Source organism: Rhinolophus hipposideros (assembly GCF_964194185.1).
Source record: "Rhinolophus hipposideros genome assembly, chromosome: 4".
In the NCBI taxonomy this organism is placed as follows: Eukaryota; Metazoa; Chordata; class Mammalia; order Chiroptera; family Rhinolophidae; genus Rhinolophus; species Rhinolophus hipposideros.
Window position 1 is genome coordinate 37712854 of NC_138050.1, and position 25598 is coordinate 37738451.

General features: G+C 39.4%; 1 protein-coding gene across 6 annotated transcripts in view; it reads left to right on the forward strand.

Annotated features, from left to right (window-relative positions):
• DLC1 (DLC1 Rho GTPase activating protein) overlaps positions 1-25598 on the forward strand; it is a 388497-nt gene that overhangs the window by 341798 nt on the left and 21101 nt on the right. For 4 of the 6 annotated variants that reach the window (XM_081046330.1, XM_081046331.1, XM_081046332.1 and 1 more), the window contains 2 exons: positions 18038-18109; positions 23475-23556. In XM_081046330.1, the coding sequence (XP_080902456.1) occupies positions 18038-18109; positions 23475-23556 (154 nt within the window). Of the gene's footprint in view, positions 1-3579; positions 4129-18037; positions 18110-23474; positions 23557-25598 lie in introns of those variants that run through there. The other 2 variants (XM_081046335.1, XM_081046333.1) reach the window with 2 other exon arrangements.

Sequence of the window (25598 nt, forward strand, 5' to 3'; positions counted from 1 at the left end):
TTAATTTGACATTGAGAATAAATCATTGACAACAACAGTAGCAATAAGGCAGGGGTGTCCAAACTGCGGTCCATGGGCCAACTGCTGCCCGCAATCCATTTTTAATTGGCCTGCAGCAAATTCCAAAAATATATTTAGTTTACTTAAATAAACCAGGTGAGGCAATACTACTTCACCTCGGCTGTTTGTGTATTTTACCGCATATGGCCCTTGGTGAAAAACGTTGAAAAAAGTTTGGACACCCCTGCAATAAGGCCTCATGTAATTTGCAATGGTTGTTTATTCCCATGTATTGAAGGGGTTTCAGAGGACCACAGACTGCTGGCAGGGAAATGGGCTACATTAATCCCAGCCTCTTAGAGTCTAGTGTTTCAATACCCAAATCTCACTCCAGATCAGCTAACAAACCCAGTCTAATATCATCTGCCTATGATAGACAAAGGAAACCTTGGGAGATGAGTTGAAGGTTAAATGAAGAGGAAGGACTGAACTGTCTTAGAGAAACCCTCTTTATCTGGTAAAGTACCTCCGTTTGTTGACACTCTTAATGACTTTTCCACTCCTTGCTTAACCCCAGTTTGTAAAGGCTCCTCAGATTCAGAAATCTGAGGGTCTTGTTAAGGTCTTGTTTTGTTTTAATCTTTTCCTAGACAATTATTTAAATAGAAATTGCATGTTTTTGTTTATGTGCTCAGCTAGCAATATATAATAACAATGGCTAACATTATCTAGTGCCCATTATGTGCTAAGCACTTATGTGCATTATCTTACTCAATCCTCATTAAAAACCCCATGAGAAATGCACTCTTTCAAGCTCTTTTTTAAAAAAGATGAAGTACGAGAGGCTAAATAAAGTGTTCATCATAACACTCAGTAAATAGCCTGCTCCCAAAATCCTGCTTTCAACCTCTATTCTACAAGTGTAGCAGCTTTCAAAGTGTACCATGTCCATCTCTGACAAGAGTAAGAATTAAAACTATGAAAATTAGAGTTTGGTGCAGGACACAGACTATGTCAATAAACCAAAGAATGAAAGAACATGATGACATTCGGTGAAGGCCAAATGCCAACCAATGCATCACCAAGGAAAATGTTTTTGGAGTTATTAGTATTAGACAGTGAGCAATCCACATAACACAAATCTCCCTGGAGATGTAATGAAATTAAAGAAGATCCAGAGAAGACAATATCAATAATCAAGGAAAAGGAAACGGGGCTTGAATGAGAAGAGACAAAAAGATTAGCATGCTTTATTTGGGAAAGATGAATACTTAGTGGGGGTGGGTACATCGGGATGGCAGACTCCTAATTAAACTGAAATACAACTTCACCCGGCTAATAATAAGCATTAAGAATGTATACTGAGAATTGATATGCTTTGGAGGAGATGCTTAGAATATCTGTATCTTTAAGGTTTACATTTTTTAAATTTATTTTTTATCAGTTTCAGGTGTACAAAACAACATAATGATTAGACATTTATACCCCTCACAAAGTGATAACCCCAACAAGTCTACTACCCATCTGACCCAGTACATAGCTATTACAATGCCATTGACTATATTCCCTATGCTGTACTTTACATCCCGTAATTATACGTATTTTTAATTATAGTTGACATTCAATATTATTTTATATAAGGTTTGCATTTTTAATAAAGAAATTAGTATGTTTAGGAGGTGTATTCCTATTTTCCAGGTTTGAAATACACACCTGCAGCCTGAATGATCTTTTCAAAATGCAAATTTGATCATAGAATACCTTCTTCCATTAAAACGGCTTTTCACTGTTCATCACTATTAAGGATTAAAAAATCCTTAACACAGTCATGCAGGGAATCAAAAGTTCTTGTCCTTTCTTTTCCAGCATCCCCTAGAATCACACTCCTCCTTGCTGGCGATTGTGGCATCATGACAGTTCTACCAGCATCTAAACTTCAGTGGGCAGCTCCCTCTTCTTCTTGTCTTGGGCCCTGTCAGGTTCCCCCTTCCTAGCCCTCACCGCATCTCTTTTTCCTTCCCACTAGACTGTTAATTCTGGGTAGGCAGAGGTGAGCCTGCCGTTGCTTACCTTTGTGTCCCCAGCAGTTGTAAGTAGGTAAAAGCCCTGGAAATATCTGTCGAATAGAGGAGCCCTCCTGAAATACCACTCTCCAAAGCCCCGTTCTGGTTGGGTTACATTAGGGAGCCAGTGATTAGAGGTAGTATTTTTATTTCAATTTTGAAAACTTGGAGTGAAAAAGAATTTTCTGAATGTAAACTAATATATGACTATGAAATCAATCATTTTAAACTGAGAGAGACTAAACTCTTCCATTTGAATTTAAATCAATCTAAAAATAGACTCTGCCCCCAGCTCCCTTGCTTTATACAGCTCCATCTAAGACACTACATATATTTCACTTATTTCTTTTCTTTATTGTGCATCTTCCCCACTAAGAAGTAAACTCCAGGAGGGACAGGATGTTCGTCAATTTTTCTCACTGCTGTATCTCCAGAGCCTAAAACAGTTTGGGACACATAGTAGTAAATGTGCTCAGTATAGTATTTGTCGAATGAATGGTTTTACCTTAGTAGTTTTCTTTGCCCAGAAGTAATGGGCAGAAAGCATCAGTTAGCCCCAAAGTAAATTTTCGTGGAACTCTGGTCTGGATTTTTTAAGATCTTAGAGATTGTATTCAATTATAATCTTCAAAGATTAGGCTTCCTAATTATATCTGGGGCTGTAAAATTATAATGCATCAGAATCACCTGAGAATTTATAAAAATGCAGATTATTACCATCAGAGATTCTAATTCTGCAGTCTGAGGTCGGATCCTACCAATTGCAGGAGCTGCGTTCGGTTGTAGCCCAAGGGCCATACTTTGAGAAACACTGGCTGCGATTGCACACAGACTCAACACGTGCTGAGTAAAAACATCCTTCTTTACAGCAGGGTTAATTACTTGCATTCGTTCTGTTCTGTATGCCTACGGGCCTTAGCAATGAATAATGAATGTCCAAGGGACAGGTACTCTTCTCCGCATTTTACAGATCAGGAAAGACTGATTTCATCCGTACTTCCCTGCTTCTCCTCGATTCCCGCGAATTTATGCGGTTGCTACAAGCATGAAAGGGAGAATCACAGAGACTTTTAAGTGTTGAAAGCTACCAAGAAAAACAGGGAAAGGGCGCGGTGTCCCAGCGTTCAGCCGAGAGCTCCCCAACAAGTAGAGGCCTCGTGGGTACAGCCTTTGCCTTTGCCCCAGACGCCAACAGTTGGAGACCTTTAGGCGCTTCCTGCTGCAGACGTGCAGGCCAGATGAAAACATTCCAGACTCGGCAGAGGAGGTGCGGGGTGGGGCTAGAGGGGCGGGACCAGAGGACTGCCTGAAGCTGAAGCTGAGACTGGCGAGCCCAGCCCCGGGAAGGAGACCAGGGGCGGTGAAGTGGGCGGGGCTTGGGCCCGAGGCTGGGCTGGCCCGGGAGAGGGGGCGGGGCCTGAAAACAGCTGGAGGCGGGGGCGTGCTACCCAGGAGGCGGTGAGTAGGCAAAGCTGAGCTGCCTCGTCCCTCCCCTTGGGGTGGGCCCTGCGGGAGGGCGAGGCTGGGAGGTCGCGCGGGAGGCAGTGCGCTCTAGCCGCCTGTGCGAGAGCGCTTTGCTCCTATTCTGGCCATGGCCGAACTTCTCCGCAACAGGGGCAACCGATTCCGGGCTTCTCGCCCCGCTCCTTGAACGCTCTTCCTTTTCGACTTCTGGAAAACCCCGTTTCTTTCTGGGGCCGTGGCGAGTGGCACCAAGAGGCGAGCAAGGATGCGCTGAGGACCTCCGGGGCGCGCGTCTTGGGTGCCGCCGTGAGTCCTGGCGCAGAAGCCCAGCTGCCTCCGTCTGCCTTGATTTCCCTACTGCGCGCCTGCCACCCCCAGCCGCACTTGATGTGCAGAAAGAAGCCGGACACCATGATCCTAACACGTAAGCTAGACTTGTGCCTTGCCGTTAGGCCAGCCGCGGGAGCCAGCTGCGGAAGGGACCCACCGCGGAGGAAATGTCACCCCGCCTTATCAAGTCGGTGCCTGACGTTCTGTGCTTTTGAAACGCTTTCCGAGGAGGCTTGGGACGGAGTCGCCCGAGTTTCTTGGAGTGGAGGAGGTGGAGTGTGGGAAAAACGAGGGGATGGGGTGGGGGTCCTTAATCTCAGGTAATGACCCCTGGCTGCTCATTGCCTGGGGGCCTCGGGCTGGCGCGTCCAGTGCGTTCCAGGATGGGCTGCGGGCTGGGGGCGACCGCGACTAATTAAGTTAAGCCCAGGTTAACTTCCCGCTGCGGTTGGGGCCGTAGGGCCCGGCTGAGGGTGCAGGACCCGGCGTGGGGCGCAGGTCAGGCAGGGTCTCAGGGCCAGGCATCTTCTGTCCCCGCTGGAAATCCCAGGCAGTGATGGCCTCTGGCTCCCAGGGACGTGGCGTGACAGCCTTTCTAGCATCTTGCCTTCGGAGACCTTTCAGGGCTCGGTACTTGCTGCCCTTCACCGTACAAGTTCAAAATCAGCGTTGATTCGCTGAAAGTTTATTAATAATTTAAGGACGTTTAGACCGTGGTGGCACATGGAAATGTTTTGTTTTTTTAAAACGGAAAGTAAATTCATCCCAAAAAAATTCTTTTAATTTTAAACTGTTTTTGTTCAAATATTTTAAACACTGGACAATAAGGCAGACGTAGGAAAGTCTCTGGTGGCTGCCGGCCCCTGGAGAGCTTTGAAGCAATTTGGCTAGTCCCATGCTTTGTGAGGGGGGTCTGCTAGAAAGGCTGCAGTGTGCCTTCTCGTCCTGGGGCGTTGAATCGGTTTCCTGAAATGTCCGGTGGAGATGCCCACGCCCCTAGCTCCCGAGGGGGCGCCGGCGCGGAGCCTCTCCCAGAGCCAGCAAAGGAAGGAAACACGCCGCCTGCCCCGACTTTTTTCGGAGTGAGGCGACGGCCTTTTAGAACTCTGCCCCACTCTGTGCCCTTGTCCCCACCTCCAACGTCACGGGCCGAGCCTTTGATCCTACCGAAGGAGTTGCGCCCCCGGCTGTAGCAAACTGGCCCTGCCACGTGTCATTGACCGAGTCAACGCGCGTCTTTCCAGCGCATAGCCCCTATTTCGAGGGGAGTTAGAGGGGACCCCGGGAGAGGCAGGTTACGGGGTCCGCTCTAACTCCTGGAATCCTGGGTCTGCAGCCTGGTAGTTGGATGAATCTAGGAAGTGACAGGGACTACCTCCTTCGTCTGAAACGTGGGGATAATAATTGCATTTACTGCGCGAAGCGGTTGTGGGAGTCACACGAGCTAATACGAGTGCTTAGCACAGTGTCTGGTGCTAATGTTTTACAGATACCCAATTTATGCTAGTTATTGTAGAAGGAAACTCCCTGCATATAGTCAGTCTGAACTGGGCAGAAGAAAACCTTGCCTCACGCTAGGTTTGAGTGAGTTTTTCTACACCCAATGTTTTTCTACACCCGATGGTTAGCAAATGGGTTCATTCTCAGGATTTGAAGGCTGTATCAGCCATTGTTGATGAGGTTGAGGAATGCAGCCTAGGCACAGCTATCCACTACAGAAAGATTCATGAGGGTGGCATCTATGACGCATTTGGGTTGAAAAAAATCATAGTTCTGGAAACAGCAGAATACTGAGTCTCAAATTACATTTTTTTCCAAACTGTTTGCTGAAAGGATGAGGGAAAATAATAGGCCAGCAGAACTCTGAATGTAAATCTATCAGCAGCTCCAAGAGGTTGACTAATTCAGCATCCATCTGGACTGCAGGCTGGTCCTCCGCAGAGATAATTTGCAGACCATAAGTGTGGAATTAATGGAGGCACCCAGTGCCATCTTGGCTTCCAGACTGCAGCAGATGGTCAGAGGGGTGCCCTGTAAGTCAACAGACCCTCTAATAGAAGAACTAAAATCCTGGGGAATGAGTGTCAAATAGTTAGCAGATGTGAGTTCAGAAGTTATTTCGAGACATTTTCTGAGAAAATGTTGGCGATTGCTTGTATTAACTTTTATTGTGGCATGCCAGATTTACAGCATGGCCCAAACCTGGGTGCATATTTTTTTCATTAGCACTACTGTTCAGAGTTTAAAATGAAGCACAGCAGACTGACTTTCTCTCCCAGCTGCTTTTAAAAGTTTGCTTTTGACAAAAACGGATTTTATTTTAATTCAAGCTGAGTGACACCTGACACAAAATAAGCTGAAGCTCAAGAACGGGGCCTGACTTGGTTTCCCAACTACGCAGAATCAGAATAAGTATCTCCCAACTTAAATCTTTCCCTAGAGTGAATGGGAAAAATGGTTTTGGTGACTACCATTGTGTCTTAAATTCCCAATGGTAGATCTTATAAGAAACACCACTTACTCCTGAAAGAGTAAAAAGGTTGAACAGTTAAGCAGTTAACTGTGACTAATTGTAGGCAGTGTGCCAAGTTTTAATACACTGGACCAGGCAAAGGATTTTCCTGTAGTTGTGTAGTGAAGATGAGAGGCCCTATTGCACTTTAACCTAAAGCCTTTCTTTGTTTATTATTTTGTTTCGTTCTATATTGCATTTCAAAGAGCAAAGACCAAGCCAAGCTTGGTTGCTTCTGGAAAAGATACCAGATTAATAGAAAAGCATGTTACAATTAAACAAGTTATTACTGTGAAGTGAGTAAAAAATATGCATAGTACTTAAACTCTTACCCTATAAAACTAGTATGGGGCTTAAAGAGGCGATGGCAGGTCTCAGTGAGATGCCTCCAATCAGAGGCCTGGTGGGATTCCAAGAGGTGGTTTCAAAATCAAAATGAAGTACTTGGATTTCCCTTGGTGTCCCATGGAGAGTTTAAGCATGATGCAATGCAATGTTCAAATGAAAGTGTTATTTTTGTGACTTAGGCAGGTAAATATGCAATTTGAAAATATCCAGAGAAGAGTGATTTGGTCCAGAAGAATGGGACATTGAAAATCCAGTGGGTGAAGTGAATCGTACTTTTTTTTAAGAGAGCCTTGTGCTGGACAGGATGGTCCAGTATTGTAAACACGAGTTTCCCATGCTTAACTCTCCTTCCTAGCAACCGGAAGACGGAAATGAGGCCATGCAGAGAGGGAAAAAAAAAAAAAAAAGAAAAAGAAAAAAGACCCTGAACTGCTCCAGACAATACTTGACCCACCCTAGTATTCACCCTGTACAGCCTGAAGACTTGCAAGAGTAAAAATAACTTCAGATGTTTCCCCTTCCTCCCTGGATATTGCCCAAATCACTTAAGACCGAATTCTTGGTGCTTTAGAACATGATAGCAAAATTTGGCCCCATGGTGGAACTGGCATCAAGGTGCCATCATGCCAAGCCTGTTCTTAAAATTATAAAGCTGACCTGGGTAGAAAGGTGATTTTCATTTTTAATGTTTACATACACTGATGTTTGAGGTTAGGATACAGTGGAGGAGAGAAACTTTAATTTCTAAACTTAGTCAATCATCTGTGTTTCTCTGAGTGCTCATTTTAGCAGGATTTATTTACCCCTTTTATTTACCCCTTTACTTTGGAGTACCTGCTCCAAAGGTACTTGCTTTGGAGCAGTGGGGCTACAATGCAAAGGAATAATCTATGTACAGCATTCAAGACATAAAAGGTTTTCCTCACTGTGGTGGGTGGAAGTGAACTAATGTCCAACCATAAAGTGTAAACAGCCAAACACTCTGTCTTGAAAAGCTCAGTCTGAAGTTTGTCTTTTCCATGACCATGGAATTAGGAGGAAAATGCTTTTCTGGAGAAGACTTTCACAGCTGTATTTATAGCGGACTCTGTCACCATCGCAAATGGAAGAATTCGAAGACATGAGGGTAACTCCTCTTATAAAAAAGATGGCGCTGTAAGGTTCAGATATGTTTTCTGGGCACTAATTGCTGGAATGAGCGCAGTCCTTAGTGTTTTCTTTCAGCTTCAAATTAGTCAGAAATCTAATTAATGTAAAAGGAGTAAGATTCCCAGCTGAGAAGGGTTCGTCCTGTCTGCACTTTTCTTTGGGGGACCCTGTGTTATTGTTAAGGATTATCATGATCAATGATAAGGAGAGGGAGTAGTCCTGCTGGGGCTTCATTAATTAGGTGTACTCTGTCGTAACAATTTTCTCACTATCCTTCCTTGCCCTTGTAATTCATGATGGACAGGAAGAAGAAACCCTTGCACATTTAGCCTATGTATTTTTATACTTTCTCACAAGAAATAGTTTCTCTAGTAGGGATACTCCTTTTTAATTTTCATTAAAAAATTCTCATTCTTTTGATACAATAGTACTGATATTATAGAAGTAAAACTCATCATGTACATTGCTTTCATTATCACATTGAGGTTTTTTTCACAGCAATGCCACAAAGTAGATATAATTATCCCATTTTACAGATGAGGAATCTGAAGCTTGAGGGTTTAAATACTTAGACCAAGTTCGTTCACTGTATACAGCAGAGCCAGAATTTCAACCAGGTATGGGTGGCTGTAGAGTTCAACTCATGGAGATGTATTTGTCAAGAGTTGATACCATCTAGGAAGCAGTGTCTGGCATTTGGCCTTGATAGTGAGCCGTGCAGTAACTGTGCAGTTTGCTAAAGGACTTGTGCTCATAGGGATCTATAATGCTAGGGTGCGGGACTGGAAAAGTCGTGGTTTTTGTGTCCCTTCCTTGGAGCCTCGTGAATGGAGACGTGAGCTTCTGTTCTTAACATGTAGTCAATGGGTCTGTGATACTGTATTCTAGACTCTATTGACTGTAGTGAATAATGCTTTCTTCAGTGAAAGTATTTTAAAATAATATGTCTAAGGGAAAAGGTGTCACGGAAAGCATTTGAATGGTGTCTTGAAAATGCTTACCTATTCAGAAATAACATTCTTGGGCACCAAAAGGTAAAATATTGTACTTAACTAAAGTCAAGCCGAAACATAGAGGAATCAATTTTTCTTAATAATTCATACTTGTTTTTTATTCAGCTAATAGACTGAATTTCACCGTGGAAAGTATGCTCTTTTGTCATTCACACATGCCTCTACTTGGTGGCCTTTTCATTTCTTACCTCCTCCCGCCCCCAGGAGAAAAACGTGAAAGCTAACAGAAGGCTGAGGTCAGTGAAGCAGGAGTCCTCAGATGCCTTTGACACCTCCCATCCACATTTTGTTCTCTTCCCTGCCCCACCTTTGAGTGTCCTGTGGAGAGGACTGGAGGCTGCTTCCTGACTTGTCAGAAAGGCGCCTTCCTTCTCCTTGCTGCCGTCTCTAGAGGATGTCTGAGGGACAAAAGTTTTCCACACCCTGAGGTTGTAACATTTCTTGCACCGCAGCACTTTGAGGAAGGGACCTTGAAGGTGAAAAGGCCTGTGGCCCATACACAGGGTTGTACAACAGCCATATTGTGCCTTTTGTCACATTCAGGTGACAAAGTCGATAGAAGATGCCAAAATTCTGAAATCATTTTCACCGCCTGAGTCTGGAGAAACCATAAACTCATAAGGGACCATCTCCGCACGATTGTCCTTTTGAAACTGTATAGCCCGGAAGAGGGATCTTGCATACTCCTGTACATTTATAAAAGTCATTTCATGGGAAATTCCAGAACTTTGCAAACGCAGCCTGGAAAAACATTGCCTCTTCCCTACTGAGATGGGGGGAAGTTCAGTGACTAGTCCAAGGCCATATATGAGTTGAATGGAACTTCTGACCCCTTCCTGCCCACGTGTGTAACCAAATGGTGACAGCAACAAAATGAGGATCTTAATGTGTTTGTAAGAGAAAATATATTGGTTATTTGACCAGAAACATTCCTATACTACATAGGTGCACCTGAATCAGATTTTCACCATTAGATGGTACGTGTTGGGGGCCCCCAAGTAATTTTGATGAAAATAATTCTTTAGCTAACTTAGAAGACAGTAATCCTTATTTTTTCTTATATTTTTTGGCACAAAACTAAGAAAGTCAAATTGAATAGTGTTTCCTATTTGAAGTTAGATATAGGAATGGCTAGAGGTGGCTTATGTTGACCACTTTCTGCCATGTGTTTATTTTTACTGGTCTTTAATAAGGCAATTTGATTTTTCACTTGATTCTTGATTTTCTTTTCTTTTTTTTTCTCTTTTTTTTTTTTTTTTTTGTCAGAATGGGCTAAAATATGAGTGAGCAGTTTCTTCAGAATTCCTCATTATTCCCTTTATTTCTAATTTAAGAGTTTTGTAGCACTATAACGTGCATTATTTTACATTTCCTGTACTATAGCACTGTAGATATAAGGGCAAAAGCCAATGACTGGGGGAAGGGGGATGGGCCTTAGTAAAGTAAGCTTTGCTAACATGTGTAAAAGAAAGAACTGATCTGCCTGCCATCCTTTAATGTTGGAGATGGTAGCAGTGGTGGGAGGTGGGAGGGAGTTACTTTAGGTTTATAACCAGATATTTTGCCTTGAATAATAAATTAAAAAGGAAGTGGATTATATAATCTTAAAACATCTGCTTCACTTTACCAAAAAATGAGGCTCCAAATAATAAGGGCCCTGAAAAGTATGTTATAATACTTAGATTGTTTTCTTTTCTGAAATTGTTTTAATATCTATGCAGTTATCATCTTTAAAGGATGTGATATTTTAAAAGCTATTTCAAATAATTTTTCTTAGCATTGTATGGTTTTAAATGCATAAATATTTGATATAGAATACTAAATACTATAGAATACTAAAAACTCTGTGTGTGAGTGAGTGTATGTGTGCGTGTGTGTGTGTGTGTGTGTGTGTGTGTGTGTGTGTGTAAACCAAAGGTTTTGGGGTTTTTTTTAATCCCACCTCAAATTGAAATGAAATAGAAAGATGTGATGATGCAGTATCCATTTCCTTAATAGTTTATTTTCATTTCAGTTGAACTTCTTTGTGGGTACTGGGTAATAAGTGCCAATTTTTGATTAGTTGGGAGATACTTTCTGTTCCTGGAAATAATTGAATCAGCCCAAGTCTGAAGCGCCTGATACAATCATGTAATACATGGGCTCAAATTAATACAGAGCTGTTTACGTTTGCCAGGGAAGAGCACATATTTTTTTATGTGAGCTGTTTGCCTTTTTTGTTTTGTTCTGTGTTTTGTTTTTGTGTGAAACACAGTAGTTTGCAAATGCTTGAACTAAGTGATTCCCAAAGGGGATTTCAATTGATTTCAATTGGTTTAATTTCTGCATTGCTGAAGTGTCATTTCATGTCCCAGGTATAAGCTTGCCGGGTGAGCCTCCCAGGGTTTCCTTCTTTCAAAACAAAACCATTTATTAAGTTGTCATCACATCATTGGGGAAAGTGGGTCCTTTTTTCCCCCTTTTTGTTATTTCTAGGCATGTTCTTTACTAGAAAGCAACATATCTTCCTCCAAACCTCAAGCAGGAGGAAAAAAAGAAAACTCCCCTCAAACTTCCTGTTCTTACTCGTACTGATAAACAGTCTGTGATTTAAAAGTGAGGGTGCTCTATTGGTACGACTAAAGTGTGAAGAAAGTGCTCTAACTTGGGAGTGAGAGGGGGGAGCTCCGGACCCTTAAGCAAATTATCTAAACACTAAACCAGCTTCCTTACTTGTAAAGAGAAAAGATGAAAAACTCCAAGATGCAGTTTAGTGCTCAGTTCACTGATTCTGCAGAAGCCAGGCTTCTGCTATAACTGAAATACAAACATAAAAGATGAGTAAGCCAACTTAAACCAAAACTTCTATAGTTTGAAGTGTTTTCTTCCTATAAAGATTGATTTTAGTTTGAGGGCTATAGACACACACATAAGTAGAAACATTTAGTGTTTTGAGTTCTCTATAATATGAATATAGGCTTCATTGGACAAATCAAGAAATTCATCCTTTAAAAAGCAAGTTTTAGCAATAAATTTCAGTAAATTTATAAAATTGGGACTCAATTGATCCAATTTTTTGAGGTAAGAAGAATGTTTCCATATAATTGATGATAAATCTGGGAAATTAACAGTAGAAATGGAACATATTGTAAAGCTTGTCTTTGGGAAAGAGGAAACTAGATATAAAGGAAATCTCGGGACAGAGACCTCTAGGGAGTTTACAAAGCCTACAGCAATCCCAGGTTTTACAGATGAGAAACTGGTCCAGAGAGATTATTTTCTTAAGGCTACTTCACTGAATAATGGATTCTTTCCTGGACCAGATTCCCTGATCTGTTACAGATAATACTTTGCCCCCTTTTTGCATCTGAGGAAATAGTGCTGGTTGCTCATTGGGTACCCAGTCGAAGGGGATGCTTATATATCTGCTCTGTGGGATATCTATTTTCCACTTCCTGCCTCTCCTTCCCTTGTTCTGTGTTACAGTAAATCCAGACTACTTACCATTCCTTCACAAATATCTGTGCTTCCCCAACTCTCCACTTACCATGTTTCCCATAAATAAGACCGGATCTTATATTAAGTTTTGCTAAAAGGACGCATTAGGGCTTATGTTCAGAGGATGTTATCCTGAAAAATCATGCTAGGGCTTATTTTTCCATTAGATCTTATTTTCAGGGAAACGCGGTACCTCATTCTGTCTCCTTTACTCCGAATCTCCTCTCCTGCCATCCAGTCTTACATAGGAGATCATAATCCCTCCTTAAATAAAGGTGGAGCATAAACGTGTGCTCAAGCAGCCCCCTCACTCTCTCCCCCCCACCTCTGATTTCATACGTCTTTCCCATAGTATATCACATTCTCCTCTGTTCTACAGTCCTTAATTTACTTTCCTTCCTTCCTTCGTTTCCTTCCCTTCCCTTCTTTTCTTTCTGTCTTTTTAAGAAAAAGACATGGAATAATTGCATGGAATAATGTATTCCAAACTGATCGCTTTGGTAGGTAACATAGCCTTTTGAAAATAGGATTAAAAAAATGTAAGGCTGCATCACTTATTGTAACTGTTACTTGGTGAAACTTGTTGCACTTTTACATACACTTACCCATGCTCATGTGTTTGTGTACATGAATGATTCCATATAATATGTGCGTACGTACATAATACGTGCATACATACATGTACCCAGTTACAGTGTAAATGTATTTCTTATTTTGGACTCCGGGCAGAAAAATTAAGACTATTTCACGGGAACGAAAATCATATTGTGGTGTATTTACTTATGTAATATTTACTTATTGAACAACTACTATGTGCCCCGCACTGTTGTAAATTCATGGGGTATATCAGAGAGTAAAACAGACAAAGACACTTGCCCAACTTTTGGAGCTTGCAGAGGGGAAAGACAGAAAGTAAACATAATGAATGTTTTGGGAGAAGAAAAAATAAAGCAGGAAAAGGGGACTAGGGTGGGTGAGAAGAGGCCAATATGGCTGGATCCGTTAGCCCAAGGGAGACTGGTGTCATAAGGGGCTAGGGCATAAGAGGATGTTGTTAGGACTTTCGCTTTCACCTAGGAAGTAAGGATTCATTGGTGCTGCCTGTATAGGGTCACTTGGGACTTAGCAAACATGTGGGCCTTAGAATAGCCCTTAGGAAACCAATTCACCCTAAGTAGGGGATCATCAGACACTATGTACTCAACTGTGAATTACCTTTCCATTTGGCTTCCTGCTTCCGGGCAGGAACCTGGGTGATTGTCCCTGAGTATAGCTGGCAGCACACTTAGTTCAATAAATAAATATTGAGTGAAGGGGAAAATGCAGGATGATTGCCTTCACTTAAATGTATGACTATACTAGAATATACCTAAAAATGAATTTGGGTCAGCCACTGTTGGGCCAGATGGCCATAGAAACTGAATTAGTATCGACAGGTCTTTCAGAAGCTTCGGAACTGGTTTCTTTCAGAATATGCATAGCAGATGTCTAGAATTATTTTAGACACATAGGGATAGTAATGCAGCTAGTTGCCAGTGAAAACCTTTCTGTGATTAGATAACATTAGGGTTTAATAAATATTAATATGTAGTGCTCTCTGACTTGGCCCAACTAGAATTCATTTTACATTAGGTAACTTCTGATAACCAGTCTCTGGCAGTTGTGTGTGTTTAGAGAAAAGGATTCAAGTAATAGTTCTTAGTCTGAATTAGTCCTCCAGTTCCTTAGACTATAAGGGATAAATTCCAGGTAACATTTGCCTTGAGTCCTGATTTTGGTAGCATGTTGTTAAAGAAGGCAGGAGCCTGAAAGTGCTCATGTGAAGACAGCTAACAGAAGATGGAAGTAATCACATCCTGTTTCCACCCAATTACGGTTGTTCAGTCTGCTAAGAGCAGAGTTCAACAGAAAGATGACTGGGTTGGGGAATTTCTGTCTAACTTACTGTTGAGGGGTAAAGGGAAGATAGGGTCATCCCATCATGCCAGGAAATGTGCAAATATGGCCTAATAGTTCCCAGTCATACACGAAAGAGTCTCCTGGACCTCATTCATCTAATACAACTAATCACTAACGCTGTTTCCAATAAAAATTTCCTGTTTCCTCCTTAACACGTTTGTCTGTTGTTTGCTTAGAGAAAATGAAGGTATAAGTGTCATTGTATTTCCATTGTAGTTGTAGTTTCTGATGATGGCATTTTTGCCTGGTGGGGAATGTGTTTTTAAAAATAAACCTCATAGTTTTCACACCACCACTCACATATCTTGAAGGAGAAGTCATATACTAGTTGCCAGTTAGAAGCCTCTAGAAAACCAGGTATGGGGGAGTTCAAGTGACTGAAGTAATGAAGCATGTATATGGTTTTCTTTAATATTTTAAATGTTTATTTTATATATATATATGTGTTTATATATATATATACACACACATATATATACATATATATGTATATATATTATGTGTTTGTTTTTTAAGGATTGAATCTATCTTGCTCATTTGTGAAAGTCTTAGTTCTCTCTCCCCCTATGGCATTTGAATGTAAAGAAAGCTCATTTTTAAGAAAACGTAGTTATTTCTCTGCTTATTTCCTCATTTGTATATCTTAGGGATGATATTGCTAATCCAGGTTTTAGGATCTGTATGAGGAGTAAATGAATTAATATGCATTAAGTGCTTAGACGGGTCTTGCACATAGTAAGCACTCAATAAAAATTAGCCATTGATAAAATTGTGGAGAGGCATCTGGGAGGACTGCTTGGAGGAGGTAGCATTTGGGCTAGGCCTTGAAGAATGAGTAAAATTTGACACTGAGAGGATGGGAGAGCATGTCAGGCTGGGGGTGGGGGGGCGGGGTGAGCACCAAGTTTAATTTGACAGGTATAGAGGGGAAGCTGAAAAATTAAGTTGGATGCCATCTAGAGAGCCTTGAAAACCATGCAGAGGTGTGTAAACTTGATTTTCTAAACAGTATAGCTCAATGAAGTTTGTGAGGGAGAGACATAAAGTTTAAAACTGTAACAGGAAGTTTGATGAGCCAGGTAGGGCTGATGGATAGATTCTCTGAGAGAGGAGAGAATTGGACACCAGGAGTTCTAGATAGAAGCTAAGAGTGAAAGTAATGGCCTGGATCAGGGTAGTGAAACTGGAAAGTGTGTTCTAATGTGACTTGGATGTAGACATCAGTTCATTTCATATTAAATAAAGTTGAAAAAATTAATTTTTTTTATCTTGGATTGTCACCATTTTCTCTTGTAGTAGTTGGGAAGGAGTAGGAATGATATCAATAACTATTCCATTTATGTAAAAATATCTGTGACAACTTTTTACAATTTTTACCATTTTCTGATTCCTATTTCTACAGAAACAACAGGTTAAGTTCTCATTTGCTATGCAGCCTAAGTTTACAATAGTGGAAAATTTTAAATGTAAAATAGATATAAGCTTGTCTATTTCCCATGGTTTTATATCTAAAAGAAGATTTTCATCTATTTTAGGGTAAGGGAAAGGAAGGATAAAATTACCAGGTCTCTGCAGTTCTTGAAAGTACTGCTTTTTAGTTGTTGTAAACCTTTAATTAAATTATCTGCTGGAGAAGCAAACCTTTGCCTGGTCACATCATTTCTTTCTATCCAAGTGGCCCTAAAAAGAATGACAATTTAGACACAATTTTTTAGATCAGTTTTTGGTCTTGGGGGCATCTCATTTTCCTAATAGTGGAAAATAAAGAAGAGTGACAAGACAGCAATAAGCATTTATGAGTTCCTGAAATCACACAGAGCCTTAAATGAGTGACAACACTTTGTCATTTGTAAATGCCAAGATTTTTTAGAAAAATAACATCTTATATCCTTTGTGTCTCTTGGAATGAAACCTTTTAATAAGAAAAGTGGGAATGTGCTCAAATAGGTGGGTGAATCCAGCCTAATTAAAGCTTTTGTGTGTGTGCTGATTTAGTGTTACGTCTGAACATACTCAAAAAAAAAGGGGGGACATTGAGAATTTCTGATTACTCACCACTCGTTCAGTAAAATATTAAGAAAGCAAGAACATTTACTTTTTAACACTCTATTGTTCAGTGTTTGACAATCCGGTCAACAGAAATAACCTCTAAATAGTTAGAAGAAGTGAGTTATTTAAAATATTTTTAAAAAACAAACACTTGGCTTTTTTTCCTTTCCATAGCTATCTTTGAGCAGAGCCGTGGAGATAGAGAAAAAGTACTTTCCTCATCCTTTAAAATAAAATGTTGAGCTTTTATATAAGTTCCTGGCAATATAGTTTTCTAGAAAGTGTTTATGTGGTGATTTTATTTAAACTTCCTTAATTTCTTTCTGAGACAAGGTATGGATATAAATACATGAACATGGTTAAGCGCAGATAATTCACATTAGAAAATTCTATATATTCTTTTATTCAGTGCAAATATGAGGTTGTTACACATTTATGTCACTTTACTTTTCACCCCCACTTCAGTCCTAAATCTAGTGATCAATAATGCTGCTTTTGTCATACACTGAAAAGAGTCATGGAAGTAAACTTTGCCATGTCTTTATTTCCACTTTATTGCCATAATTGTTTTTAGTTCAGTTATTAACTAACTCACAGGAGGACAGCAGATTGTTTTCCTCTTTGGCCTGCTCAATAAGGACATCCCTACCTGCATTAGTGAATTTGAATGTTCGTAATTACCTTTTTTTAAAGGCCACGGACCTCGTGAAATAATAGACAAAAAGTGCTTTGAAACCATAAAGTAATTACACAGAAGTAAGATATGTGTACTCCTAACATGGGCTGTCTGCCTGCCATGTGGCTCAGAAGAGCGACGCTTCAGGAAGACTTGAATCTGGAATAAATTAAGCAATGTTGAGACATTTATAAATGAGTGAATAAATGAGCCTTAGATGCCTAAGTACTCTAATAGCCTGCGGAAGGTGGGAAGAACTGAAAGAATATTTTTTGTGCAAACAGACTCATGGACGTGCCCCCGCCGGCCTCTGTGAAGCAGCTTTAACGGAATTGTAAACATGTGCTTGAGTGAATTTGAACACAGTATGTCAGTTGCTCTCAGCCTTTCTGTTTATCAATACTATCTACAAGATGTTAATCACAGGGAAATAGAAGCTGTATTAGGCATTTCAGCCTGCAAAGATTGTGGAATTTATTGACTTAATGCCTGCCCTCCAGGTCGCCTGACAGGGTACACCTAGAGGCCCGTCGTCCAAGTGACTGAGGCTTTTAGGTGCGTCCCACTGGTGTGCAGAAGGTGTCTGTTCCTTCTGTCAGGTTAGTTCTCAACCAGGGTCTCACTCCTACTTGGTGGCCTTTTGTTGACATGAAAAGTAAACCAAGTTAGGCCCTACAGGCTTAAAATTAATTATTTAATCCCTCTTAACTTTCTCATTATGCCCTCTTTTCATAATCATTTGTACGAGAACGCAGAAGCAGCTGGAACCCCTTTTTTTTTTTCAAGGAAAGAGGAATAATGACATGCATTTTTAGAGGTCTGAAAAGAGGCACAAAATTTTAAACCATTTGAATTAAATGGATTTTTTTTTTTTGGCTTATCCATTTTCAACAGACATCTATGTTTTGCTTGTCTAACAAAATCAGAGTTTGTTAAGGAAGAAGCATGCTGAGATACACATGACTAATATTTTTGTCTTTTTTCTGTTCTGTTCTAGAAATTGAAGCCAAAGAAGCTTGTGATTGGCTACGGGCAACAGGTTTCCCCCAGTACGCACAGCTTTATGAAGGTGAGCCAGGAACAACATTTTTTTTTAAATTGGCATAATCATATTCTTGGTTCATGATTATGTTTGATCTATGACTTATTTTCAGACATTTTATTTATTTTAACTATTTCAGTCATTTAAAAAAAAAAATTGTAGCGAGCACTTAAGACCCCCACCACTCAAAACAAAAACTAGGATCTTGATAATAACACATCCACGTGTTCTCCCATTCCATCCTTGTGCCAACCCCCTATTCAAAGTCGCCATCATCCTGAAACTTCTATTTATCACTTTCTTGCTTTCTTTTTGTGTAGTTTTATTGTGTTTTCCTAAAATACATTCTTTCATAAAATTGTTTTTCCTTTATAGAAAGGATATTGTGTTCTCTGTAACCTTGTGGGATTTAATATTTTCACTTATTATTATATTACAATTCTTCCATACTGTCTGCCCTCTATGCTGTGTGTTCCTGTAGTTCATTTGCTTTGACTGCTATATAATACTCCATTGTGTGGCTATACCAGAGTTTATTCGTATACACTCTGATTGGTGGACATTTTGGTTTTTCTTTTTTGCTTTTATAAACTCTACTATTACAAACATTCTTCTGCATTCTTGTACTCTTGTGATACATGTGCAATAACTTATCTTGTATGTGTACCTAGAAGTAGAATTATTGGGTAATAGAGAATATGTATGTTTGATTTATAATGCAAGTTTTTCAAAAGTACTTGTACCAATTTTCATTCCTACCAGTAACATACAGAGGGTGCCCAAAAAATGTATACATATTTTAAGAAAGGAAAACTGTATTAAAATTGTAATACTCAATATACACTGATAACAAAAGAAGAATACAAGTCACGTTTGACTTCTGCAATTACAAGAGGTGCTGAAAGTGGTTACCGTCAGTGTCCAGGCACTTCTGATTACGGCAAACTCCTGCTTGAGCAACATTGACCAAAGCGTCCACTTGTATACATTTTTTTGGCACCCCGGTATAAAGCTCCTGTCCATCCAAATGCTCTCAGCACTTGATGTTGTCACACTTTAATTTTTTTTGTTAATAAATAATATATGTATCATATAAAATGATATCTTCCGGAGGTTGATTTACATTTCTCTAATCGTTAATGATAACGCACGTTTCTTCATATCATCTGACTGTGTGTGTTTGCTTGTCTGTAAAATGTTTGCTGCCCATTTTTCTCCTGAGTCGATGGTGCTTTTGTTAATAATTCTTAAGAGCTCTTAATTCTAAATACTAAGCTTATGTTGGTCATGTGTTGCAGATATATTTTCCCAATTTGTAATTAAGCTTTTCCCTTTCCTTTAGATTGTCATGTGATGAGTATTATTTCTTCAGTGGCCTTCAATTTTTTTAATTCAGAAAAATCAACCTTTTAAAAAAGAAAAAATCAGAATCTAGGCTGAATTTTTACTACACTTTCCCATCAGTGCTCTGGGGGCCACTCAGGTGCTGAGACCAAGAATGAGAAGCTCCTGAAGTCTGGCTCATTCTCTGAGCCCCTGGCAGCCCAGTGTGGGCATAGTGGGCTCTGCACGGCAAGATGAATAGACACTTCATTTAAATGAGAGTTATTATTCTCTGTATAAAATCATTTTTGAAAAATTACAGTGTGAACTAGTGAACTCCCATTTTATGAGTAATTTTCAAGCAAAGGTTGGGTGAATAATGATTTCTAAATTGAGAGTAAATTAAACGATTTCCGTGGCTTCTTCTTCCAACTTGAGCATTCTTTGTTTCCTTAACTCCTGAGATGATGACACTAGGCCTCTCTCATTTAGTCATTCGTGCATTCAGTTAATCAACCAGCCAGGATTCTGCACCAACAAAGATGCCCAGCACTGTGGTAGATGCTGCATATTTCATAAAAACAATGCAGTTCAAACCTCAAAAAAGACCTTTAAGGAATTGCCAAAAATCACAAAAAGCAAACATAATTTTAGTTGATTTACATTTTTAAAGTACAATTTTTTCATCACTTAAGGTGCTGTGAGATAGTCACACTGTGACAAAAATCTCTTAAAAATTAGATTGAAATGATGTCACTTAAATTTTTTACCAGGAACGTTCAACTCTTCTTGCAATAAGTAGTGATTTTAAAATGTGTCTTTATCTCTTCCCTCCTTCGAGAAGAATAACAAGCAGGCTACTTCCTGTAAAAATGGCAAAGGGCTCTCAGTTGGAGCTAAGGGTCACTACCAACCTTTTTTAACACACGAGCAAAATTCCATGAGTCCACGCTGAGAGTGGATATAGTGTGTAAGCTTGGAAGTGCTAGACATGATCAGTAGGCTGCTTCGAACAAAGAGGGATATGGAGTTGGGTAGGAGGTCCTCCCTAAAAGCAAATAGGGCAGAGACCATTGAGATCATTTTTATTTCCCTAGCTCATTCAGCTAAATTAATTCATTACCCAATTTACAATACTTGGTCTTCCTTACTGTAGCCCAAACTGAAGTATGATTTTCCCATGAAGATGGATTCAGAATTATTTTATTGTTAGACTATGCAAAATGTTTTACTCTTCATCCATTTCAGAGAATATCTCCAATTCCTTTTTTTCTTCCTTTTTTTTAAGATATTTGATTAACTTACATGCTTATTAGGATGAAATTGCTTATCTTTCCTTTAGAGAGAATTTTTGACCTGTGAACATTTAGCGTCTGTCCAGTAGGATTTTGGGGGGAGAGGGACTAGCATTCTATTGGATTTTCAATTCACAGCTCTACTGGAGATGGGGGAAGATAATTGCATTTGCAGTGGCACTGACACGGCTGTCCTTTTGTTCCTTTTGTTCTCCTGTTTAGAAATTAAATTTCCTTCAATTATGTCCATTTTTGGTGTTGATTTGCTGCCAAGTAGCACTTTCTTGTGACGTGTGTGTTTGCTAAGACCCAGTTCCAGTCTCTGTCTTATGTCTTCCTAAATCCTAAAACACAGAGTGCATTTTCACAAGTTACATTTTGGGGTCCTTTCATGTTTATAGGTCTTTTTAAGCATAAGCCTGCTTTTGAGGTGTATTGTTCTGGGCTGTAATTTCTCGCCTTCATCCTGCCACTGTGTACAGCGTACGCAGTACACACACTCCGCACACCAACCCACACATTCCTTGTCTTCCTGTTTAGCTTTATTTTGGTCCTTGGCAGTTTTTACTTCCTGCCTTTAAACCCAAGCTGGAAGTTTAAATCCTAACCTGAAGCACTCTGAGAACTTCTATATGTCAATAAAACCACCATCTTTTAAAAGCCACTACTTAACAAACAAAAAAAAAGTATAGGCAAATGATAGAAAATTATTGATTTAATTACTTCACTCCTGTTGCATTTAGCCCCTACCTACCCTAGAATTAAAAAAAAAAAGAAAAAGAAAAAGAAAACCACAGAATTTTAAAGTTAATTTGGATCAGGAAAGTAATCTAAAATACAGGCCCTGGTACGCTAAGATGGGAATTGCTAAAATAGCATGGTTGTTTTCTCATATGCACTTCACAGGCATTTGAGCTTTTTAGTTCACATTTATAGATCTAATGTTATACTCTGGAAGGATTAAAAACGTATTCTTTAATGTCAGCTCTATTGTTTAATACTTAGTTTTTGGTATCTGTTTAAAGTGAAATACAATGCCACAACCTTTATACGGCATGACAACTCTGCCTTGCTTGTGTTTACTAAGAGTTTACATTCACTATATGCCCCCTTTTATTTCTACTATAATGGTGCCACTAATCATTTGCCTAAGAGACGTTGTAATTTAATGAAGAGATATAATCCTGCAATACTGAATTTCATGTATTTCTTCATACATTTTTGGGCTATCGCTACTTCATTGGTCTGCCTATGCTCTCATTCAGGAAACAGTATCATTAATCTAACTCCAGCCTTCAGAAAAAAGATTGGCCCTTAACACTCAGTTAGTTTTCAACATTGTAAAAAAAAAAGTATTCTTACGTGTTATCTGTAAAATAAATTACTCCCATACCATCCTATAAAACCAGTATTGTAAGTTAGAAACAATCAAAACATAAGGACCAGTCATGTACTCCCCAGTCAGCCCAAGAGCTAGAACATGACTAATTACTGTCTTCTCCTGCTAGCTGCCGTGTCTTGTCCACTAGGCAGCATTTGCCATTTGGAGGCCAAAAGGATTATTTTGGTTATAGTAATCTTGATTTCCTGCTATGCTGAGTTGTTTTGGCCTATTCCTGATCCACAGTGTTTCACAGGACTCTTATTCGTGATATTCTAGAAGCATTCTATAATATATAGGAAGGACCGTTATTGACCCTAATAGCTAGACCTCTAAAGAGGAATAATGTGCTTTTATCCAGAGCTGTTGTAAATTTCTAGTGGTGCTGCTGGTCTTCTCTCTACTTTTCTTGGATATATTTATCAACAAGAGATACAGAAAGGAATTCTTCCTTTGAGTTGACTTTGTCCTCCTTTTTGCTTTTCAATTCCGATAGAACTCTTCAGTATTCTAAGAGTATTGAACTCTTCTACAATTAAGGGATTTGGGATTCTTTATAAGAATCTGTCTTATAGCTGGTCTTTTATTTTAGGGGGAGTTTTATAAAATCCTGAAAAACCATAGGGAAGTGCTAATATTTGTTTAAAAATAGCATGTCCTGAATTCTCTTTAGCTTTTGATATCATGCAAATGATTAGGCTCCGTTTATCACCCCGTGCCATTGTTTTCTGGATCTTTCCTTGGCCCAGTTTTCCATGACCTCTTTTTTCTTTTTTCAATCTAGTTGTGGAGGGCACAGCTCACTGGCCCACGTGGGAATAGAGCCAGCGACCTTGGTGTTATGAGCACTGCGTTCTAACCAACTGAGCCAATGGGCCATCCCTCCATGACCTCTTCCCTGAACAGACACAAGTGGGAAAAAAGAAGGGAAAAAAAAAAAAAAAACACACCTAGCCACATTAAAAGGGAGCGTCCTTCTGGTATTCATTCTGGCTTAAATTATAATGTATAGCAAGGGGTCTATTGTTTGCTGATTTGTTTTAAAAAGGTGGGAAGAGTGTTATGAACCACGTACCTTTGACAAGAAGAGAGAGCAACCTTCATCTCCAGACCACTTTAGATCCTAAGCTCCTTCAGGACACTGTAGGATACCGAATTCTCTTTATAATATCTTTAATATCCTTAATATCTTTAGAAGATAGAATCTCTTAAGCTGCTTTATTCTCCCATAGCACTTAATAGGGAATGAGGTGTCTGTCCTGCATACAGTCAGTATTCAAAATCACTTTGGAGTATTTTCACCCTTTTGTGCTAAACTGGGCTAGTTTGCCAAGAATCTAGGGTGCTCAATAAATGTATTTACTTTTATTTTTCTATATATTTGTCTTTTCAGATCTCCTGTTCCCCATTGATATTTCCTTAGTCAAGAGAGAACATGACTTTTTGGACAGAGATGCCACTGAGGCTTTATGCAGGTAAACAGAAATGTTTTAAGCATTTTCCTTTTCTTTTAAGAACACGATGCTTATCACCAAGATGCTTTTTGTTTGTTTTTGTTCTATGTCAGGTTTTTTTATTAGAAAATGGGTATAGTGATTTAGCTCTTTATAAATTATAGGCCTTTTTATTAAAATAACTGAAGTCCTGTTATTTAGTATCACCATTAAAATAGCACTGCCCTGGGAGGTACTCAAATAGTACCATTACGCGCTCAATACCATATGATTGCTAAAACACCTAGCTTCAGATGGTTCGGGAAGTTGGAACAGGGTTTTTAAAAGGGCAATGTAATTGATTGCATATCCCCAATCAGGTATCCTAACAGAACTGAAGCTACTGTTATATTACATGGGAATAACACATTCAAAGGAATAACTGGGGGCAGGCGGACTATGGCATATTAGAATCAGGAGGACCATGTCTTGAATTCCAGGAAAGCAGCTCTGAACCTGTTCAGCTTTTCCAGGTACAAAATAGTAACGATAGGAATAAATAAGGCTGTGAAATAATTCAGCACAGCCTTTAACATACAGTGGACAGGCAGTAACTGAGCATTGATGTGAAATGTGAATAAAACTTGTTCATTGTATCTTCAGGCTAGGTTTTAATGAGGTGGACATAATAAAACATGTAGCAGATGATGATCAGACATTGATAATCCTTTCGAATTCTTCATGACATTTTATTCATTTCGTGTTATTCATCCTTACTAATTTTTCTCAAAACCTATAAGCCATAAAATCTAGATTCTGGAAAATTATACACTGACAAAATTCACGTGCTCATTTGATTATAAAATTAAGAGTTTTCTTTTCATTTCAGTATTTATTTTAACTTGGAAAAACGTCATTGAGAATGAGTGACTTTCTATATTTATTCCCCTTTTTTAAGCAAAGAAAACAGTGGTACCTCTATGAAAGTACGATTTTTTGCCTTTCTTATGTAATGCAGTATTTTTTGAAGCAGCTAACTTAAACAGTGGTTGTAGGGAAAGATAGGTAGGATATTTAGAATAGTGTATGGAATAGACTAGTGCTCGTGATTTAAGAAAGAAAAAATGCCCTATTAACCCCAGAAACACTGTCACTTTGCAAATCCAATTAAATGACTCCTTAGACATGTCCAGGGTTTGTGCACATTTTCCAAAAAAACTTAGTTCCAAGTCCCGCACTGTAGTGTGTAATATCATAGCTATGTCCTCTGGAATGAATAAAATGAAAAACTAGTGCAGTCCAAGAGGGAAGAAGTCAGCATCTGGAATATAAACTACTGCAGACATTTCTTAAATGTTTTAATGCTTAGCTGTGCGGCAGAACTAATTTATTTTCAATTCATCATTGGTGATAACACATAGAAATGAAGCCACTCATACTATGTATCCTAGGAAATATTTACGCATTGCGTCACATGATCCATTTCATATGTTAGAAGCCACTGAGTGAGTGGGCCTCCTGAACAGCAGCAACAGCTTAGGAATTCCTGGGTCATGAAAATATCACTGCAGCATTGCAGACTAAGGGACATGATTCAATTCTTAATACTTGGGTTTTTTGTGTAGGTTTTTTTTTTTTCAAAATATCAATTTGAAATTGAGTTTCCCTGCTCTGAGGGGAAGGGCCTCCTCTGTACTTTGTGATTTCCACTGGCTCTCCGCACCATTCAACAGGCTACCAACCTTCAAAGGGAAAGTTCTGCACTCCCAGATCTTTTGTGAAAAGCCTAAAAACAACGATCTGTGTTTGGACTCAGCAGCGAATTATTCTGACGAGGCTTCAGTGTTCTCTTATGCATACAATAATATCTCACAGGTTGCGTGTGAGAATAAATAAATGCAGTAACGAATGTCACTGTGCTTTAGATCTGACGCCCAGATTTGAGTATGTCTGAGAAAGGCCTGAGGTTGGGTTTTCTTTTAAAAAATAACAATAATAATCTTCAGAATTCACACTAACAGTCATCAACTTGTTTGTAATGGAAAACCCAAGGGCTCTTGTCTACATGTTCACATAAATAGACG